The sequence below is a fragment of the Antechinus flavipes genome, chromosome 4, assembly GCF_016432865.1.
Source record: "Antechinus flavipes isolate AdamAnt ecotype Samford, QLD, Australia chromosome 4, AdamAnt_v2, whole genome shotgun sequence".
Lineage (NCBI taxonomy): Eukaryota > Metazoa > Chordata > Mammalia > Dasyuromorphia > Dasyuridae > Antechinus > Antechinus flavipes.
This window is the reverse complement of record NC_067401.1, coordinates 178,995,566-179,015,540: the sequence shown is the minus strand read 5'-3', so window position 1 is coordinate 179,015,540 and position 19,975 is coordinate 178,995,566. Positions and strand designations below refer to the sequence as shown.

At 35.8% G+C, this 19,975-nt stretch overlaps 1 protein-coding gene across 4 annotated transcripts in view; it reads right to left on the bottom strand.

Moving 5' to 3' along the window:
• Positions 1-6,161: 6,161 nt before the first annotated feature.
• LOC127560763 (piggyBac transposable element-derived protein 1-like) overlaps positions 6,162-19,975 on the bottom strand; it is a 35,216-nt gene continuing 21,402 nt past the window's right edge. Inside the window, exons 1-3 of one of the 4 annotated variants that reach the window (XM_051995617.1) lie at positions 13,962-14,450; positions 6,906-7,316; positions 6,162-6,609 (exon numbers count right to left, since the gene is read on the bottom strand). In XM_051995617.1, the coding sequence (XP_051851577.1) occupies positions 6,472-6,609; positions 6,906-7,301 (534 nt within the window). In that variant the 5' untranslated portion in view covers positions 7,302-7,316; positions 13,962-14,450 and the 3' untranslated portion in view covers positions 6,162-6,471. The other 3 variants (XM_051995618.1, XM_051995619.1, XM_051995620.1) reach the window with 3 other exon arrangements.

The following is a 19,975-nucleotide window of genomic DNA, read 5'->3' as shown; positions in this document are numbered from 1 at the left end:
TTAAAAAAAAATAACCACTGAAATATCTACTTTCATCAAGGTCTGCAACTTATTTCTCATTTCTTTTTCATTAAATTTGGCATTTTATTTAAAAAAAAATACTACTATATAATGGAAGCCATTTTAAGCCATTTTTTCCCAGAACTCAGTATAAGTGCCCTTAACAATAATAACTGATTGCCAAAAATGTCCACAACAATCCTGTCAACTGATGATTTGGTAAACATATTTTCTTAATGTCTAGATAAATCCCTAACATAGTATTATCTGGACACAAATGTAGTTTTAGAAGAAGAGCACCATGATCTAGTTAGATAGTGTAAAAATGACTGCTCACTTTCTTTTGTACCCAGGCCAGATGTAGATGGGGACCACACCCACCACCACAGCCAGAAGGACAAACACAAGGGATAGTAGCTTCTTCCTGCTTTGACTTTCTCTTGAAGTGCTGTAGCTAGGTATGCTGTTCCTCCTGTTTCTTCTTTCCTCCTCTTCCTCTGCTAGCCAGTGGACCACCATATCCAGAGGAGAGTTCCCTAACCACAAAAGCTGTTAGGACTTCTGACTACTCTGGAACTACAGAGTCTGGTACCTCCTTCACCACCACCATCATCAGTACCACAGCCCCTCAGTTTCAGGGGTGATATTGCCAAGTGGCAGGCAAACTGATCCCTAACAAGGACTCTGGCTCACCTGGCTTTCTGCTCCCCAGGAGACAAGGACATAGATGTTATGCCAATAAGAACACAACAATCTGGGAACTGAAGGGGCACAGGTTTTGGTTACTTCAAGAAGAGCTCATAACCTTCTCTGACACCATATTGCTTCAAACAATAGGGGAAGAAAATGATAGCTTGAGGGAATAGCAGTGATTTTTTAAAGACTGAGTAGATCTGAATATGTTAGCAGCAAGGAGAAGTAGGTAGGTAATAGTAATAGATTCAAAATTAAAATGAGGAAAAAATCAATGAGGTGGGCCATTGGAGGATATGGGCAAAATAAAGTTATTTCTTACTTAAAGAAAGTGATAAACAATGAAAGAATAACAATACAGAAGATATCTTTATGGAGTAAGGGTGGTTCATAGTAAATAACTTTGTTTTCCTTTAAATAAAGTTTTATTAAAACTTTGTTTTTGGTATAAGTTATTTTTCTATGTGCATATCTACTTCACTCCCTACTCCTACACTCCCAATAGAACATACTCTGGTAACAAAGAAAATAGTTTTAACAAAACCAACTGATAGAAGGAATAAGATTGTTGGAGAATGTTACATTCAGCATCTATGGCCACTACTCAAACAAGATTTGTATGTTTTCACTAACTCAACTTTGGGAGTGGATCCTAGAACAGAGCTGACTTGGCAAAAACAGAACTGAGGTCTGAACATCTTCTCAGCCATCCCTACCAATCTATACTAGCCACTTGTGAAGGAATAAAGATATTTCTGAGCCTTCATCATGCTGGGAGAACATTTCTTAACATTAAAATCTTGAGGCATGACTGATCTACCTTTGATTGAGTACCTCAAAAAGAAAAAGAATGAAAGGATTAAGATTAAGAAAGATTGAAGTTTGTTGTAGAAGGTAAAGCTTGAAGGAAACTAGGGAAGACAAGAGCTAGAGCTGAGGAAGGAATGAAAGAAATCCAGGCATGGGGCAACAACTAATGAAAATGTCAGAAATCCAGAGACACAGCATGTCAGATGCAAAGAACAGCAAGGAGGTCAGTGTAACTGAATCACAGAGTATATGGAGGGGAGGAAGGTTTAATTAGATTAGGAAAACCAAGAAAAGGCCAGGGTGTGTTTGATCTAAGAGGTAATAGGGAACTGATTGAAGAGACAAAGTCAGAACTGCACTTTAGAAAGTTCACTTTGATAGTGGAAGGAAGATTGACTAAAGTAGGAAGAGATTTGCGACAGGGAGGTTCTCAACCAAATTATATGATTTTTGAAATTCTGCTACTTCTGTAATGAGGAAACCAAATTATCACTCTTTGCAGATGATATGATGGTATACTTAGAGAACCCCAGAGATTCTACTAAAAAGCTATTAGAAATAATCCACAACTTTAGCAAAGTTGGATGATACAAAATAAATCCACATAAATCATGAGCATTTTTATACATCACTAACAAAATCCAATAGCAAGAGATACAAAAAGAATTCCACTTAAAATAACTACTGATAGTATAAAATATTTGGGAATCTATCTGCCAAGGGAAAGTCAAAAACTATATGAGCAAAACTACAAAACACTTTCCACACAATTGGAAAAACATTAAGTGCTCTTGGATAGGTCGAGTGAATATAACAATATGACAATACTACCTAAACTAATCTTTATTTAGTGCTATACCAATTAGATTCCCAAGACACTATTTTACTGACCTAGAAAAAATAACAACACAATTCATCTGGAAAAACAAAAAGTCAAGAATTTCAAGGGAACTAATAGTAGAAAAAAAAATCAAATGAAGATGGCCTAGCTGTACCAGATCTAAAACTATATTATAAAGCAGCAGTCACCAAAACCATTTGGTATTGGCTAAGAAATAGACTAGTTGATCAGTGGAATAGATTAGGTTTACAGGACAAAATAATCAAAACTATAGCAATCTAGTGTTTGACAAACCCAAAAACCCCAGCTTTTGGGATAAGAATTCTTTATTTGACAAAAATTGCTGGGAAAATTGGAAATTAGGATGGCAGAAATTAGACACTGACCCACACTTAACACCATACACCAAGATAAAGTCAAAATGGGTCCATGATCTAGGCATAATGAGATTATAAATAAATTAGAAGGATATATAGGATTGTTTACCTCTCTCAGACCTGTGGGGGGGTGGAAGGAATTTGTGACCACAGAACTAGAGATCATTAATAATTTGATTAGATCAAGTTAAAAAGTTTTTGTATAAACAAAACTAATGTGGACAAGATTCCACAATCTTGGGAAGCAATAAACTGGAAAAAACATTTTTACAGTTAAAGGTTCTGATAAAGGCCTCATTTCCCAAATTGACTCTAGTTTATAAGAAATCAAGCCATGCTCTAATTGATAAATGGTCAAAGGATATGAACAGACAATTTTCAGATGAAGAAATTGAAACTATTTCTAGTCATATGAAAAGGTGCTCCAAATCATTATTGATCAGAGAAATGCAAATTAAAATGACTCTGAGATAACACTATGAAACCTCTCAGATTGGCTAAGAGGACAGGAAAAAATAATGAAGAATGTTGGATGGGATGTGGGAAAACTGGAACACTGATACATTGTTGGTGGAATTGTGAATACATCCAACCATTCTGGAGAACAATTTGGAACTATGCTCAAAAAGTTATCAAACTGTGCATACCCTTTGATCCAGCAGTATAACTACTGGACTTGTATCCCAAAGAGATCTTAAAAAAGGGAAAGGGACCCATATGTGCAAAAATGTTTATGATGGCCCTTTTTGTAGTGGCTAGAAACTGGAAACTGGAAACTGAATGGACTCCCATCAATCGGAGAATGGTTGAATAAATTGTGGTATATGAATGTTATAGAATATTATTGTTCTGTAAGAAATGACCAGCAGGATGATTTCAGAAAGGCCTGAAGAGACTTACGTGAACTGATGCTAAGATAAATGAGCAGAACTAGGAGACCATTATGCACTTCAACAATACTACTATATGATGAGCAAATCTGATGGAAGTGGCTCTCTTCAGCAATGAGATAATCCAAATCAGTTTCAATTGTTAAGTAATGAAGAGAACCAGCTACACTCAGCAAAAGAACTATGGGAAATGGGTGTGCATCACAAAATAGCATTTCAACTCTATCTGTTATTGTCTGCTTGCATTTTTATTTTCCTTCTCAGATTATCTTTACATTCCTTCTAAATCCAATTTTTCTTTTCTTTCTCTCTTTCTCTTTTTCTTTTTTTCCTTCTTTCTTTATTTTAATAGTTATAACTTTTTATTAACAGAACCCATGCCTGGGTAATTTTTTACAATATTATCCCTTGCACTCATTTCTGTTCCGACTTTTCTCCTCCCTCCCTTCACCCTCTCCCCCAGATGGCAAGCAGTCCTATATATGTTAAATATGTCACAGTATATCCTAGATACAATACATGTGTACAGAACCTAACAGTTCTCTTGTTGCACAGGAAGAATTGGATTCAGAAAAATAACCCGGGAAGAAAACCAAAATGCTAACAGTTTACATTCATTTCCTAGTATTCCTTCTCTGGGTATAGCTGATTTTGTCCATCATGGCCAATTGAAACTGAGTTAAATCTTCTCTTTGTCAAAGAAATCCACTTTCATCAGGATATATCCTCATACAGAATCATTGTTGAAGTATATAATGATCTCCTGGTTCTGCTCATTTCACTTAGCATCAGTTCATATAAGTCTCTCCAAGCCTTTGTATTCATCCTGCTGGTCATTTCTTACAGAACAATAATATTCCATAACATTCATATACCACAATTTACCCAACCATTCTCCAATTGATGGGCATCCATTCATTTTCCAATTCTAGCCACTACAAACAGGGCTGCCACATTTTGGCACATACAGGTAGGTCCCTTTCCCTTCTTTACTATCTCTTTGGGGTATAAGCCCAGTAGTAACACTGCTGGATCAAAGGGTATGCACAGTATGATAACTTTTGGGGCACAATTCCAGATTGCTCTCCAGAATGGTTAAATTCGTTCACAACTCCACCAACAATGCATCAGTGTCCCAGTTTTCCTGCATCCCTTCCAACATTCGTCATTATTTTTTCCTGTCATCTTAGCCAATCTGACAAGTGTGTAGTGGTATCTCAGAGTTGTCTTAATTTGCATTTCTCTGATTAACAGGGATTTTGAATACTCTTTCACATGAGTAGAAATAGTTTCAATTTCATCATCTGAAAATTGTCTGTTCATATCCTTTGACTATCAATTGGAGAATGGCTTATAAATCTGATTTTTCTTGTGCATCAAGGTAACTGTATAAATATATTATATTTAACATATACTTTAACATATTTAACATGTATTGGACTGCCTGCCATCTAGGGGAGAGGGCTGGGGGGAGAAGAAAAGTTGGAACATAAGGTTTCGCAAGGGTCAATGATGAAAAATTACTCATGCATATGTTTTGTAAATAAAAAGCTATAAAATTTTATAAAATTAAAAAAAAAAGAAATTCTGTTACTTCTATGACTACTTCTACCATGAATCAAAAGAGAAGTGGTTATTTTTCCTGTGCATGAGGAGCTGAAGATCTGCACAAAACAGCAGCAATGCCAGAAGGAGGCAAATCCAAGAGATGTTATAAAGTAGAATCAAGAGGATTTGGCAACAAATTGGATATGGGGAGTGATAATGAAGAGTCAGGTATTATATCTGTGTTAATAAGCCTGAATGACTATGTGTATAGTTTTGCTATTGTAGTTTACAAGTAATAGTTTCTGCTACTTGTCAAAGATGAAGAAATCTATAGGATTCAATGGATGAAAAATTATAAAGTGGAGTATAAGAAAAACAAAATTATTAATGCCTAGTTATTAAAATATAATGGCTTTACTCAACAACTCATGAATTTAAAAGATAATAGATAGGCTAATGAGGACATAGTTACTATGGCAAAAAGAATGAATCTGTGGAAAGTCACATACCCAAATATTAAAATTAGGTTGTACATACTGCAGCAATGTTGTATAGTGATGTTTTTACAACACTGGACTGAAAGTCAAACTGATTAGTGTTGCAAAGTCATTTCATATCTCAAGGCCTTAAAGGAATGAGATTGTACTAGAATGTCTTTTTTAATTCTAATGTTCTCTATTCATTTTAATATAGACTCAGCCAATATTTGAATCCAAGGATTTCTTCCCTCATGAAGGCAAGCTAACTTTCCAGGACTTCCAAGTCTAAGACTACAGCAAAAAATTATCATATCCAGCAAAATTATCTATAATTGTGAATGAGAAAAAATGGATCTTCCACATGTGTATGTAGGGTGTGTGTGTGTATGTATGTATGTGTGTATGTACACACATACATATATATATATATATACACACACATACATACATACATACACACACAAATACACACATATCTACATATGTATAAATACAACAACTGTAGCTTGCTTGGGAGGTGGGAATGAAGGGGAGAAAAAGAATAAACTAAATAAGGTGTACATCAGAGAACTAAAAAACAATTTACAAAGAAGTAAAGGAAAAAAATGGACATTCATGGATCTAATTTCATCTTCTAATATATATACTTTCTTGATCTGATAATTTGTTGTTATATATTCTGAATCCTCCCTGGTTCTTTCTTCTGGGAACATGACAATATTCTTTTTTGTTTTATTTTATTTAGTTTTGTATTCCTTTTCTGTTTTTCTTTTTTTCTTATTCTGTTTTTTTGGGGAAAAAAAAAAAAAAAAAACAATATGCAAGTCTAAATTCTAACACTTACCATTCTCCTGTAGAGAATTAGGATCCTGAGATTCACATTTCACTTGGAGGCTTTGTGACTCCTGGGATGCTCCTTGATGTTCTGTCTCCTCTGAATGTTCTTCTAGTCCTTGTGCAAGAACTGAAGTCTAGGAACAAAATTTTGGTTATGTAAGGATATCATGGAATTAATTTGGATTGAGAAGAGATCACCAAAAAAAAAATCTCTCCCTCTCAATCTCCACCCCACCCTGCCAGAACAAAACAAGGGGAAAAGAAACCAGAATTGCATTTAATCCTCTAAAGCAGTAAGAAAAAAGAAGGAACAAGACAGACCTAGAGATTAATGGCTAAGCAAAGCCACTTACAAGCAAATTTGACTAATTTAAACCCATTGCTAAACCCATCCTTATGGCTGCTTTCATGACACTATTCATCTTCCTACCTGCTGCCCAGGTTTATTTGATTGTTGCTCCAATTCCTCCAATACAGTAATTACTTCTGCTCTGTTTTGTGGCAAACGCTTCTTCACTGAAACCTGGAGCTCCTGCGGCAGGATAGTCAGAAACTGCTCCACCACCACCAACTCCATCATCTCCTCTTTAGTTAGTACCTCGGGCCTCAGCCACTGAGAGCAAAGCACCCATAATTGGCTCAAAGCTTCTTGGGGCTTGGTTGTCTTCTGGTAGCAAAACTGTCTGAAACGCTGCCTAAAGGTCTCCTGGTTAAGACAGTTTTCTTCAGTTTGGCTGGACTTTTGTTCCCATGTAAGGTCTTCTTCTTTCACTTTCAAAATTTCTTTCTGCTCTTCTGGAACTGTGACAGAAAAGTCTTCGGACATCTTGAGGCTAAATATCTAAAAAAGTCATTGGATCACAAATTTAGAGTTGGAAGGGAAGTTAATCTAAACCTCTCATTTTACAGAAGAGGAAACTGAGATCTGGAGAGATTACTTAATTTACCTAAAGTCACAAAAATCTTTGAGGTAGGATTTAAACTTAGGTCTTCCTAAACAATTATTGCCTCTTGATTGCTTAATATAGGTTATGGAATTGAAGCACAATTTTCAAGGAAAAAGAAGTTGCCAAGAGCTAATAAACTTTCAGAAGTAGAAAATCTACTCTTTATTTATTCCTTTTTGAGGAAATAAACAAGACAATGAGAACTGCTTCCTTCAGATCACATCTCCCAAGTTTTCTGTACTGTAAAATAATCCAATGAATCTCTCAAAGGCATCATTGAGGATATCCCAGGCCTGGGAAGCAACCTCTGACTTCAAACAAAATGAATGACACTTGTGTATTATCTCAATACACTAAAATTCTCTAATAGCAAACATGGATTAAACCAGTTTTCCCTTTCTAAGTAAAACTAGTAAACCAAGCTTCCTCTTTGTTACTGTTTAAAAAACAAGACTTAAAAAATGTTAGAGAGGACTAGAGCTAAATGTATTATCTTCCACTCCCCACAAAACCCTCTCCTCTTCCTAATTTCCCTATAACTGTTCAGGACGCCACCATCTTGTCAGGTACCCAGTCTCTCTACCTAGATGTAGTCTTCGGCTTCTCACTTTCCTTCACCTCTCACTTCAGTCAATAAACATTTTTTAAATACCACAATGATAATCAGTGATAAAACAAAGAAAGGCAAACGTCAGTCTGTCATTTCTCTTTATAACATCTCTTGAATAATCACCCTTCTGATCCTGCCACTTCCTTGGGACAGGCCTTTAATTCTGTCGTGCCCAGCTTATGGCAACAGCATACCGATTGGTCTCTCTTCTTCAAGTATCTCACCACTCCAGTACATTTTCCCCTCAGTCATCAAAATGATTTTCTTAAATTACAGATCCATGTCATCTCTCTATTCAGTCTATTCTAGTAGCTTTCTGTTACTTTCAGTATTAAATGTCACTCTGTGACTTTTAAAGCCCTTCGTAACCTGGTATCTTGTCCTATTGCTCCTCCTTGAACATGACACTCCACTCCCAATCTTTAGGCATTTTCACTCTTATTCTCATGCCTGGAATGTTTTTCCTCTTTCCCTGGCTTCATTTAGGTCCCAACTAAAATCTCACCTCCTGAAAGAAGCTTTCTCCTCCCACCCCTTCTCCTTAACTCCTACTAAATCTCCTCTAAAATTAAATTTCCAATTTATCTTTTATATGTATTGCTTGAACATAGTTTTTTGCATGTTGTTTACTCCACTGAATTCTGAATTCCATCAGAATAAGCATTTATCATGGTGTCTAATATACAGCAGCTGCTTGATAAATGTTTACTGACTTGACTAAGTAATTCTGGAGCAGTTTTTGTGGAACTCTGTGATCGGGCACAGTCTATTAGTTTGCAATTATGTAAATAAAATGACCAAAAGTTTATAATCTTTGATCCAGAGAATCCATTACTAGTTTTCTAGATTCTACTAGATTTCAGTAGCAGACTTCCAAACAGGTCCCCATATACATCAAATATTTATATCACTTTTTGTGTAGGAAAGAACTGAAAACAAAGTAGATACCCATCAATTGGAGGATGACTAAACAAATAGTGGCGCATAACATAATAAAATATTTTTGTGCCACAACAAATGATAATTTACATATATACAGAAAAGTATAGAAGTATTTCTAGGATCTGATATGGAGTGAAGTAAAGCCAATAAAACACTATACAATGAATGCAACATAAAAACAATCATTAGAAAACAATTAAAAGTGAATTTTGCAAAATTACACAAACATGGCCCCAAAGAGAGAAGACACCCCAATCCTCTCCTTTATAGAAGTTGAAGGACTACAGGTGGGAGGCAGTGTATATACTTTAGATTTTTTCAATGTATTAATCAAATATTATTTAAAATATATATATACATATATATATTTTAGAGAGGAAAAGGGATGCATGTTTGGAGAAGTTCTGGTGATATAAAAAAAGCAATAAAAATTAATTAAAAAAAAAAAAAGCATGTATCGGAAATACGAAAAGTTGGATTCAAGTCCTGTCGAATACATAATGGCTGTGTGGCCAACACAAATTGCTTAAACTTTCTAAGTCCCTGACAATATAAATCAGATTAGAAAAGTTTCCACACTTAAAATTTCCTTCATTGATTAAATAGATTTTTTTTCCCCCTCAGGATACAAAATTAAAACACTTGGTCTCAAGAAGCTTACATTCTACTGAGGGGACGGAGTTGACAGAATATATCACATCCACAGGTAAAAAAGAACATAATTTGAGGACAAAAGGTGTACTAACAAATGGGGAAATAAAAAAAGTCTCAGAGTCTTAATGAAAAGACCACCGTTCTATTAAATGAAGATGAGGAAGCATTCCTTCTCATTCTGGATACTAACACTATTTGTGCAAATACATAGCAACAGAAATGGACTGCTAACTTTCTAGTTAGTCATTGAGTCTGGCTTCAATACTGACCTCAAATAAGAGAGGGATTAGAAAATATGGCTGAAAAGGCAAGGAAAATCTAGAACGTGAAGATCCTTTAAATGCCAGGCTGAAGACTGACTTTGTTCTAGGAACAATGGAGAAATGGAGAATCACACAAACAAATCTTGCTTTGGGAAAATTATTTTGATAACTGTGTAAAGAAAGCAAGAAAACCAGTCAATAGGTGAATGGTGATTGTGACCATGTAAAGAGAGATAAAGGAAATCAAAGAGATGCTCTAAGATCTCTGTATTCCATTGTTGGTGGAATTGTGAACACATCCAGCCATTCTGGAGAGCAATTTGGAACTATGCTCAAAAAGTTATCAAGCTGTGCATACCCTTTGATCCAGCAGTGTTCCTACTGGGCTTATACCCCAAAGAGATACTAAAGAAAGGAAAGGGACCTGTATGTGCCAAAATGTTTGTGGCAGCCCTGTTTGTAGTGGCTAGAAGCTGGAAAATGAAAGGATGTCCATCAATTGGAGAATGGTTGAGTAAATTGTGGTATATGAACGGTATGGAATATTATTGTTCTGTAAGGAACGACCAGCAGGATGAATACAGAGAGGACTGGCGAGACTTACATGAACTGATGCTGAGTGAAATGAGTAGAACCAGGAGATCATTATATACCTCAACAATGATACTGTTTGAGGATGTATTCTGATGGAAGTGGACCTCTTTGATAAAGAGAGCCTTAATTGATCAAAGATGGACAGAAGCAGCTACACCCAGAGAAAGAACACTGGAAATGAATATAAACTGCTTGCATTTATGTTTTTCCTCCCGGGTTATTTATACCTTCTGAATTCAATTCTCCCTGTGCAACAAGAAAACTGTTTGGTTCTGCACAGATATATTGTATCTAGGATATACTGCAACCCATTCAACATGTAAAGGACTCTTGCCATCTGTGGGGAAGGGGTGGAGGGAGGGAGGGGAAAAATCGGAACAGAAATGAATGCAAGGGATAATGCTGTAAAAAAATTACCCTGGCATGCGTTCTATCAATAAAAAATTATTAAAAAAAAAAAAAAAAAAAAAAAAACAAAAAACCAAGATCTCTGTATTCTTCTCCCTGTCTTGATTCCTGGTTAAACCAATTTAACTCCATACAGTTCTTCCCCTCTTAAATCCCAATCTTCTCTCTTATCATGTTGCTTATACACCCAAACAAGCATCAGCCTTGGATCACTCCCACTATTCATCCTCTTTACTCCTACACATGTACTTCTAACTGAAGGTACAGAAAATCAGGCAACTGTTTTGTGTCCACATATGCTGCTATGTATTTGCAGAAGTAATGTAAGTGCCCAGAATGAGAATTTCAACTGGGCCTTCACTGCTGCTAGTAGTCTTACTATATTTCCCTTATCAAGTCACTAACCTCCTTTTCTTAACTGCTCTTTCAAACTTTTCTTCTATTCTCAAACTTCCCATGACTTCCTTGTTTTCACAGTTGAGAACTTTGCCTCATAATTTGCAGGGGGAAGACACTGAGGCCACTAGCCACTAATTCCTTCTTTTATACTATTCTGCACCTTCAATGATTCACATTGTCACTGTTCCCCCCCCATCACTCTATTTCACAAAATGAAATGTTCTTACTTTTTTATCCTCTTGTGCAAACACTTCTTCTACCTTTCCCAACAAATTACCCTGTCATCCCCTTTTTTTTTTGCTTAGTTTCAATTTGTCCACTGGTTCATTTTCTGCATACAAACCTGTCCACATCTCCCTTGATTTAATAAATCTCTCAACTGATCTCTTCATTATCACTAATTATGTTATTTTTTTCCTATCTTTTTTGGTTACAATTCCTTCCAAAGGCTATCTACATTATGTGCCTCTACTTTATTTTTCTCTCACTCTCTCGTTTTTGTTTGACTATTTTATTTTATTTTCATAATTATAATTTTTTATTGACAGAACCCATGCCTGGGTAATTTTTTACAGCATTAACCCTTGCACTCACTTCTGTTCCGATTTTTCCCCTCCCTCGCTCCACCCCCTCCCCTAGATGGCAAGCAGTCCTATACATGTTAAATATATCATAGTATATCCTAGATACTATATATGTGTGCAGAACGGAATAGTTCTCTTGTTGCACAGGAAGAATTGGATTCAGAAGGAAAAAATAACTCGGGAAGAAAAACAAAAATGCAAACAGTTTACATTCATTTCCCAGTCTCATTCTGTTCTTAACTTTACAATCTGGACTCTTAATTTCTAATTTGAGCTCTCAGTTGCCAAATTCAATGAGCTCTTCTTAATCCTCATTCTCTTAGATCTTTCTGCAGCCATTCACATTGTTGATCACTCTCTCCTCCTTGATACTTTCTTTTCTCCAAATTGTTTTTTTTTTTTTAAATACCTACTTTTTCCTGTTTCTCTTCTTACCTATCTCCTTTGCTGAACTCCCTTCCAGATCACACCTTTTAACTGTTTATCAGGGTTTCTTTCCGGGGCCCTCTTCTCTCTCTATTGTTATCAGCAACCATAGATATAATTATTATCTCTATCCTTATGATTCTCAAATCTACCTTTCTTGCCCTATCCTCTCTGCTGACCTCCAAACTGTCATCTCCAACTGCCTTTCAGACATCTTAAAATTCAATCTGATCAAGATTGGAATCATTATTTCCCCCCTAATCTCCCTACTCCTTTCCCTACTAGTGGAGGGGGCAACACCATCCTCCCTGTCCTTCAAACTGACAATCAGGGAGTCATTCTGGATTCTTCACTACTCTCACTCTCCCAACCCCCCTTTAAATTGTTGCCAAAGCCTATCAATTTCACTTTTTCATCACCTCTTGTATATGCCCTCTTCTCTCTGAAACTACTCTCACTCTACTCAGGCTCTCATCACTTCACACCTACCTGTATTGTTTCAATAGGCTGCTGGTGGGTTTGCCTGCCTCAAATCTCTCTCCCTTCCAATCCATCCTTCATTTAACACTACAGTGATTTTCTTACAATGCAGATTTCCCATCCCATCCCCACCCCCATTCCCTATATTCCAGTGGTTTCCTATTACTTCCAAAAACAAATAATGCTCTACTTGGCATTCAAAACCCTTCATAACTTAGCCTCTTACCTTTCCAGTGTTTGATACTGGCCTCCTGACTGTTCCATTAACACTTGGGACTTTACTACACCTCAAGCCTTAAACTCACTCTCTCCTACATTCGGACTACAGACCTCTTTACCTTTTTAAATTTTTATTTTAAAGGAAATCTTCTACAAGAAACCTTCCCCAATCTCTTAATTTCAGCTAGGGTCTGAGATCTGATTTGAATTAAAATCTTCTTCCCTCTAGGGCACAAGTGGAGAGTGACGAAGCCAGAAGGCGAAACAAAAATGCTCCTCCTCCTCCTCCCTCCTTCCTCCCCCCTCCCCCATTTCTAGGAGTGTTCCTGTAGAGTGTAGGGATTTGGGAAGACAGCGATTCTCTAAAACCGATGGCTGGAGCCTCCAATTGTAATGCTTTTCCTTTTAAGATTACCAGTCAGAGAAGCAGAGACGGCTAGTTTTATAATAAACAATAGCTGGTAATTATTAAGTCAAAATAGCTCAGAATCAGAAAACAGACTGTGTAAAATTGTATTCCTACAACCAGAGATTAGGAGAGAAAATCCCAAGGAAATTCCAAGGAAGTCTCGGCCCCATGAGATGTCCAAGGCAGCACCTTTAGTTACCCAGAAATCCTCAGAGGTTCTTCAATGATTAGAGGCGCAAATCCGGAGAACAGGCCCTGATTAGGGTTGGGCTTCGTCCAGAGGAAGGATACCGCCGCCAGAGCCTTTGATGAGCTCCAGAAACTGGCACCATTCCACAAAGCCGGTATTCTAAGGCCTTCCTCCGCTCCCTCTAGAAGTTCTCCAGCAATCAGGGAGGCGGGACGATGGGCGCAGAGGGAAAACGGGAAGAAAAATAAAGGGAAGAGGAGTAGGGGAAGGGAAAAGCCGAGAAGAATGAAGAAGGAGGACGGAAAGGCATTTCACCGCACACCCTCCCGACTCCTCCCCCATTCCCGTCAGAGGCACTCACCACAAACCTTCCGAGAGGATGCACCCTGAAAACGAGTGGGCGCTCAGCACAGATTAGCCTCTCTACGATTTGCCCGGCGCCCGGCAGCGCGCATGCTGTTTAGGCTGTTTCTCCAGCTAGGGCCCTTCCAAGTCCTCTCTAGGAATCTCAGGGCCCACTGGCTTCATCTCTTTGTTCTTCTACCTTAGGGCGCCGCCCACCGAGACTGAAATACAGCGGTTGCGAGAGGTGGATGATGTAGTCTCTTTGTTAGGGCCACCGCGCAGCTGCTCCGCGAACAAAATGGAACTGTGATCTGTCAGGTTCGCCTGTGACACTCATCTCTCCAGCCCAGAATGCTTTCCCTTTTCCATAATGTCCGTACTTGCACTGACTCACAATCAAAACCTGTCCTTCAGATAATCTAGCAAATTCAAAATTCTCTCTGAGAAGTGCACATTTTGATTGTAATAATAAAAGCTAAATTCTAAATCACATTAACATCTGCATAATTCGTACCAACCCTGTGAAGTTGGAAATATCAAATATTAGTTCTATTTTACAGATAAGGAAAGGGAGGTCCAGTCACATCAAAGTCTGAACCTCAATTACAACTTGAATAGTTAGTCATCACTACTCGAGCCAGTATTTCTGGTCCAAAATGGAGTCCATATTGACTGAGTTGAAAAAAAAAAAAAAAAATACAGGGTGAATAGTCTAATTCTCATCTTGGTCAGCTCTAGCAATCTTAAATGGCCCTCCCAAAATTATCTAAATGAATGGCCCTGATTACCTAACAGTACTTTTGCTCATGAAATTTTACAAATTTTAGAAGGTAAAATAGAATTTAGATTCCTGAAACAAATGAGCTAATTGTTCATTAGGGCAACCCCTGAAGTGAAATCAGGTAATTTCTCTTTGGGGATACAGGAACCCCAGAGACAGAATCCTGTTAATTTAAGAAATAATATCACTCTTTACAACCTTGGAAAACAAAACAAAACAAAACCCTTCTCTATGAAATTCTCTCATTGAAAACTGATAATCTATTGTATTGTAGGCATTGTAACCTAAAATATGTTTTAATTTGAGACTAAAATATCTGTTTATTATGGGTTTTTGAGATTGCAGCTCCCCACGACTTTATAAAATAAAAAGTTTATGAAATTTTCATGCAGGTAGAACTCAGACTCCTTTATCATTTTTCCTCTTCCCTGGAGTTAAGATGACTAGATTGCTCATAAAGGCTTAAACAGAACTGAAGCCATTTTAAAAGTTTTATCTCTACTGATTCCAAAAAGGAGGAAAAACTAAGCCAATAGTTTTGTGATCTGCAGTTTCTAAACTGAAGAAATTAAGCAATAAACACTAAGAACAACTTGATTTTAATTACTCTTTATTGGATTCTAAATGCTACTAGTATGGAATATAAAAACTGATGGATAAATGAAATTATTTTTCCATGTAAGAAAAACCAGAATTCCTTTGAATGATGTCATCTAACTGGCAATGTTTTATTTCTTGTTTTAAATACATATTAGTTTATATTTTATGTTGTTTTTAAATTTTTGCATTAGTGTTTCTGAAAAAAACCTCATTTCTAAAATATATACAGAATTGACTCAAATTTTTATAATAATACAAGCCATTCTCTAATTGATAAATGTTCAAAGGATATAAACAGACAATTTTCAGATGAAGAAATTAAAGCCATTTCTGGTCATATGAAAAGATGCTCTACATCACTATTGATTAGAGAAATGAAAGTGAAAACAATTCCACAACTGTTAGATTGGCTAAGGGGACAGGAAAAAATAATGATGAATGTTGGAGGGGATGTGGGAAAACTGGGACACTAATGCATTGTTGAGAGAGAGGTGAAACAATCCAACCATTCTGGAGAACAATTTGGCACTCTGCCCAAAGGGCTATAAAACTGCATACTCTTTGATCCAACAATGTCTTTATTGGGTCTGTATCCCAAGGAAATCATAAAAGAGGGAAAAGGATTCACATATGAAAAAAACAAGAAACTGGAAATTGAGTGGATGTCCTTAAATTGGCAAATGGCTGAACAAATTATGGTATTTGAATATAATGTAATTGAATATTTTATATTGAATATGTAATGGATAATGAATATAATATATTATTATTCTATAAGAATGAGCAGGCTGATTTCAGAGAAACCTGGAAAGACTTACAAGAAATGATACTACGTGAAGTAAGTAGAACCAAGAGAATTCTGTACACAGTAACAAGATTATGTAATGATCAATTGTGATGAATTTGGCTCTTTTCAATAATGGCTCTTTTTCAATAATTTTCAATAATTCAAGGCACTTCCAATAGACTTGTAATGAAAAATGCCATCCACATCCAGAGAGAGAACTATGAAGACTGAATGTAGATCAAAGCATAGTATTTTCAGTTTTTGTTGTTTGCTTGTGTCTTTTTTTCTTTCTTGCATTTTTTTCCTCTTTTGAGCCAATTTTTTTTTTTTTGCTCAGCATGATGAATATGGAAATATGTTCAGAAGAATCGCACATATTTAACTTATATAAGATTGCTTGGTATTTGGGGGTAAGAGAGGAAGAAAAATTTGGAACACAAGGTTTTGAGAAACATGAATGTTGAAAACTATATTTGCATATATTTGGAAAAAGCAAAATAACATTAAAAAGAGCCACTAAATTTTTTTATTATGATTTTATCAGCATATAAAAAATACTGTTCCTTTGAGAAATGACACCTAGAATATGATGAATTTGTCACTTTTTTTGAATGCTGTGTAATGATAAATTTGGACTTTCACTTATTAGAGTTTTTGTAGTTTGTCCTTATAGTGAAAAACTATCAACCATTTAATTAGTGACATTTTGCTTGAAAATCAATAATAATGATGTTCACAGTGTTTGGGAAAATTTTTGTCTGTGAAGATATTTGGGAATGTCAGATCTTCTGGATTTTCAACCTTGGCAAGGTCAAAAAAATCTTAGCTCTGTGAAAGAAGGAACTATAAGAACATTTATAGCTAAAGAGAGACCTTTAAAATTCTAAGATACTTACCTGATTTGCTGAGAAACTAGGATCTCTCATAACATACTCAGCCAAAATGGATGATTTACAGGTCTAACTATAGTTGTCAGTATAAGTGACAAATAATGAATGCCTAATTGCTAATTATTAAACCTATAAAATTGGATAAAATTACACTTGGAAGAGTATGTATTAGATTTATGCCTGAGTCAATTTAGTATCAGTAGACTGTAGTTTAAAATATTTTTTTCTTTTTTCCTGGAGTTAATATGCAATACCATGCATCTCTCTAAAATGTGATATTTTCTTAATCTTTAATGATTTATTTTTATATCAAATCTAAAAAAATACACATATGAATGAATTTTTATTTTTATAATTTTTTCCAATACCATGTAAAAATATTTTTAACACTTGTTCAAATGTTTGAGTTATAAATTCTCTCTTCCTCTCCCTCATTGAGAAGGCAAGCATTTTGATACAGATTATACATTTTCAGGAATATAAAACATACTTTCATATCAGTCATTCTATGAAAGAAAAAACAACCCACCTCTCCCTTCCCCCCCTCCCCCCCCCCCCAGCCCAACACATACACACAAACACAAGTACACACACAGAACAGAAAACGAAGTTTAAAAAGTATGCTTTGATCTGTATTCAGACTCCACCAGTTCTTTCTCTGGAGGCAAATAACATTTTTTCATTAAAACTTCAGAATTGTCACAGATCATTGTATTGCTGAGAATAGTTAGGTCATTTGCAGTTGATCATCATATAATATTGTTACTCTGTATATTGTTCTTCTGGTTCTTCTCATTTTACTTTGTACCACCATTCATGTCTTTCCAGGTTTTTCTTATTACACAATAATATTTTATTACAATCATAATACCACAACTTGTTTAGCCATTCCTCAATTAATTTCCATCTCTTTGAGTTCCAAGTTTTTGCCACCACAAAAAGAACAGTTATATTTTATTCATATGGGTTCTTTCCCTTTTAAAAAATCTTTTTTTGTCCCAAAAATTGCTGGGTGAATAGGTATTCGTGGTTTTATACTCCTTTGAGCAACATTCCAAACTACTCTCCAGAATGACTGAATCAGTTTTCAATTACATTAATATCATTAATGTCCCAATTCTCTCACATCCCAGCTAACATTTGCCAATTTCCTTTTCTGTAATATTTGCCAAATTGACAGATATGAGATGGTACCTCAGAGTTGTTTTAATTTGCATTTCTCAAATCAATAGCAAATTTAGAACTTTTTTTCATAACTACAGAGAGCTTTGATTTCATCATCTGAAAATTGCTTGTTCATTTCCTTTGACCACTTATCAATTGGGAAATGACTTATAATTCAATTTTCTATATATCTGAGAAATGAAGCCTTTACAAGAGAAACTTTCTATAAATATTTTTCAGTTATAATTACTATGTATTTCCTTCCATTCTACTTTTTCCCACTGCTTATCTTTCTCTTTCCTACCCTATTCATTTTCAACTGTGTTGTGCTCCTGACCACGGCTTCTCCCAATCTACCCTTTCTTTTATTAACTCCCCTGACCTCTGCACACTCCTCTTATCCCATTCCCCTCCTATTTTCTTGAAGGGTTATGTAGATTTTTATACCGGATTGGGTGTGTATATTATTCCCTCTTTGTTCCTCATCACCTCCCTCATCTTCCACTGTAAAAGAGCTTTTACCTTTTTTCATTTGGCCCTTTCCCTTTTTCCAGTGCATTTTTCTTTCTCACCCCTTAATTTTATTTTTTTTAGTTATCATCTCATTATATTCAACTCATACCTGTGTCCTCTGTCCTTCTAACTGCCCTAATAATGAGAAAGTTTTTATAAGTTACAAGTATCATCTTCCCATGTAAGAACAGTTTAACTTGTTAACTTCCTTATACTTTCCCTTTCCTGTTTACCTTTTTATACTTGAGTCTTGTATTTGAAAATCAAATGTTTATTCAACTCTGATTCTTTCATCAGGAATTCATAAAAATCCTCTACTTCATTAAAAACCCATTTTCCTCCATGAAGGATTATTCTCATTTTTTTTTTTTTGTGGGATAGGTGATTCTTGGCTACAATCCTTTGCTCTTTGAAATATCACATTCTAAACCCTCTGCTCCCTTAATGTGAAAGCTACTAAATTTTGTGTTGTCCTAACTCTGGCTCCATGATATTTGAATTGTTTCTTTTTGGATATTTGCAATAATTTCTTCTTGCCCTGGATGTCTGGAATTGATTATAATATTCCTGGAAGTTTTCATTTTTTTGTCTCTTTCAGAAGGGCCTGGACCTGCAAAAAACTATTCCCTATTTTCTCTGGACCGATTATATTATTATGCTGACTTGCAAAAGAGTTCTCCAGAATCCATAACAATCAGGAAAACACCTAGGGAAAGCACATCTTCTGGAAAGTCCCCAATGTAATACCAGGCTTCACTGAAAAAAACTAGGGCTAGGAAAAAAAATCTCTTGACCAAGTTGAATCATCCTGTATCCATTGTATCCATCTTTATTTCCCTCAAAAGGAAATCCAGTCTCAGTTGTGTGTACTGTCTCCTATAGAATCTCTTGCAAACTTTCTACCAAGACCTATACAAAATAAATGCAAATCTAAGGCTTAGAAATTAATTACACTGATTACTCCTATAATTATTAAACTTTTAACCATTTATCAGTATTAATCAATAAGGTTGGTGAGTGCCACAGGGTATAGAGAACTGGGATTGGAATCAGGAAGACTCATCTTCATAAATCTCTAACACTTAGTAGGTGGGTGACTCTGAACAAATCATTTAATCCCGTTTCCTCATCTGTTAAAAGAAAATGGCAAACTACTGTATTTTTGCCAAGAAAATCCCAAATGGGGTCATAAAGAGTCTGACAAGACTAAAAACTACTGACCACCACCAACACATCAATCAATAATCTAAATTTCACCCATCTTATTTGGAGAATAGGCACAAAGCTTACCAGCC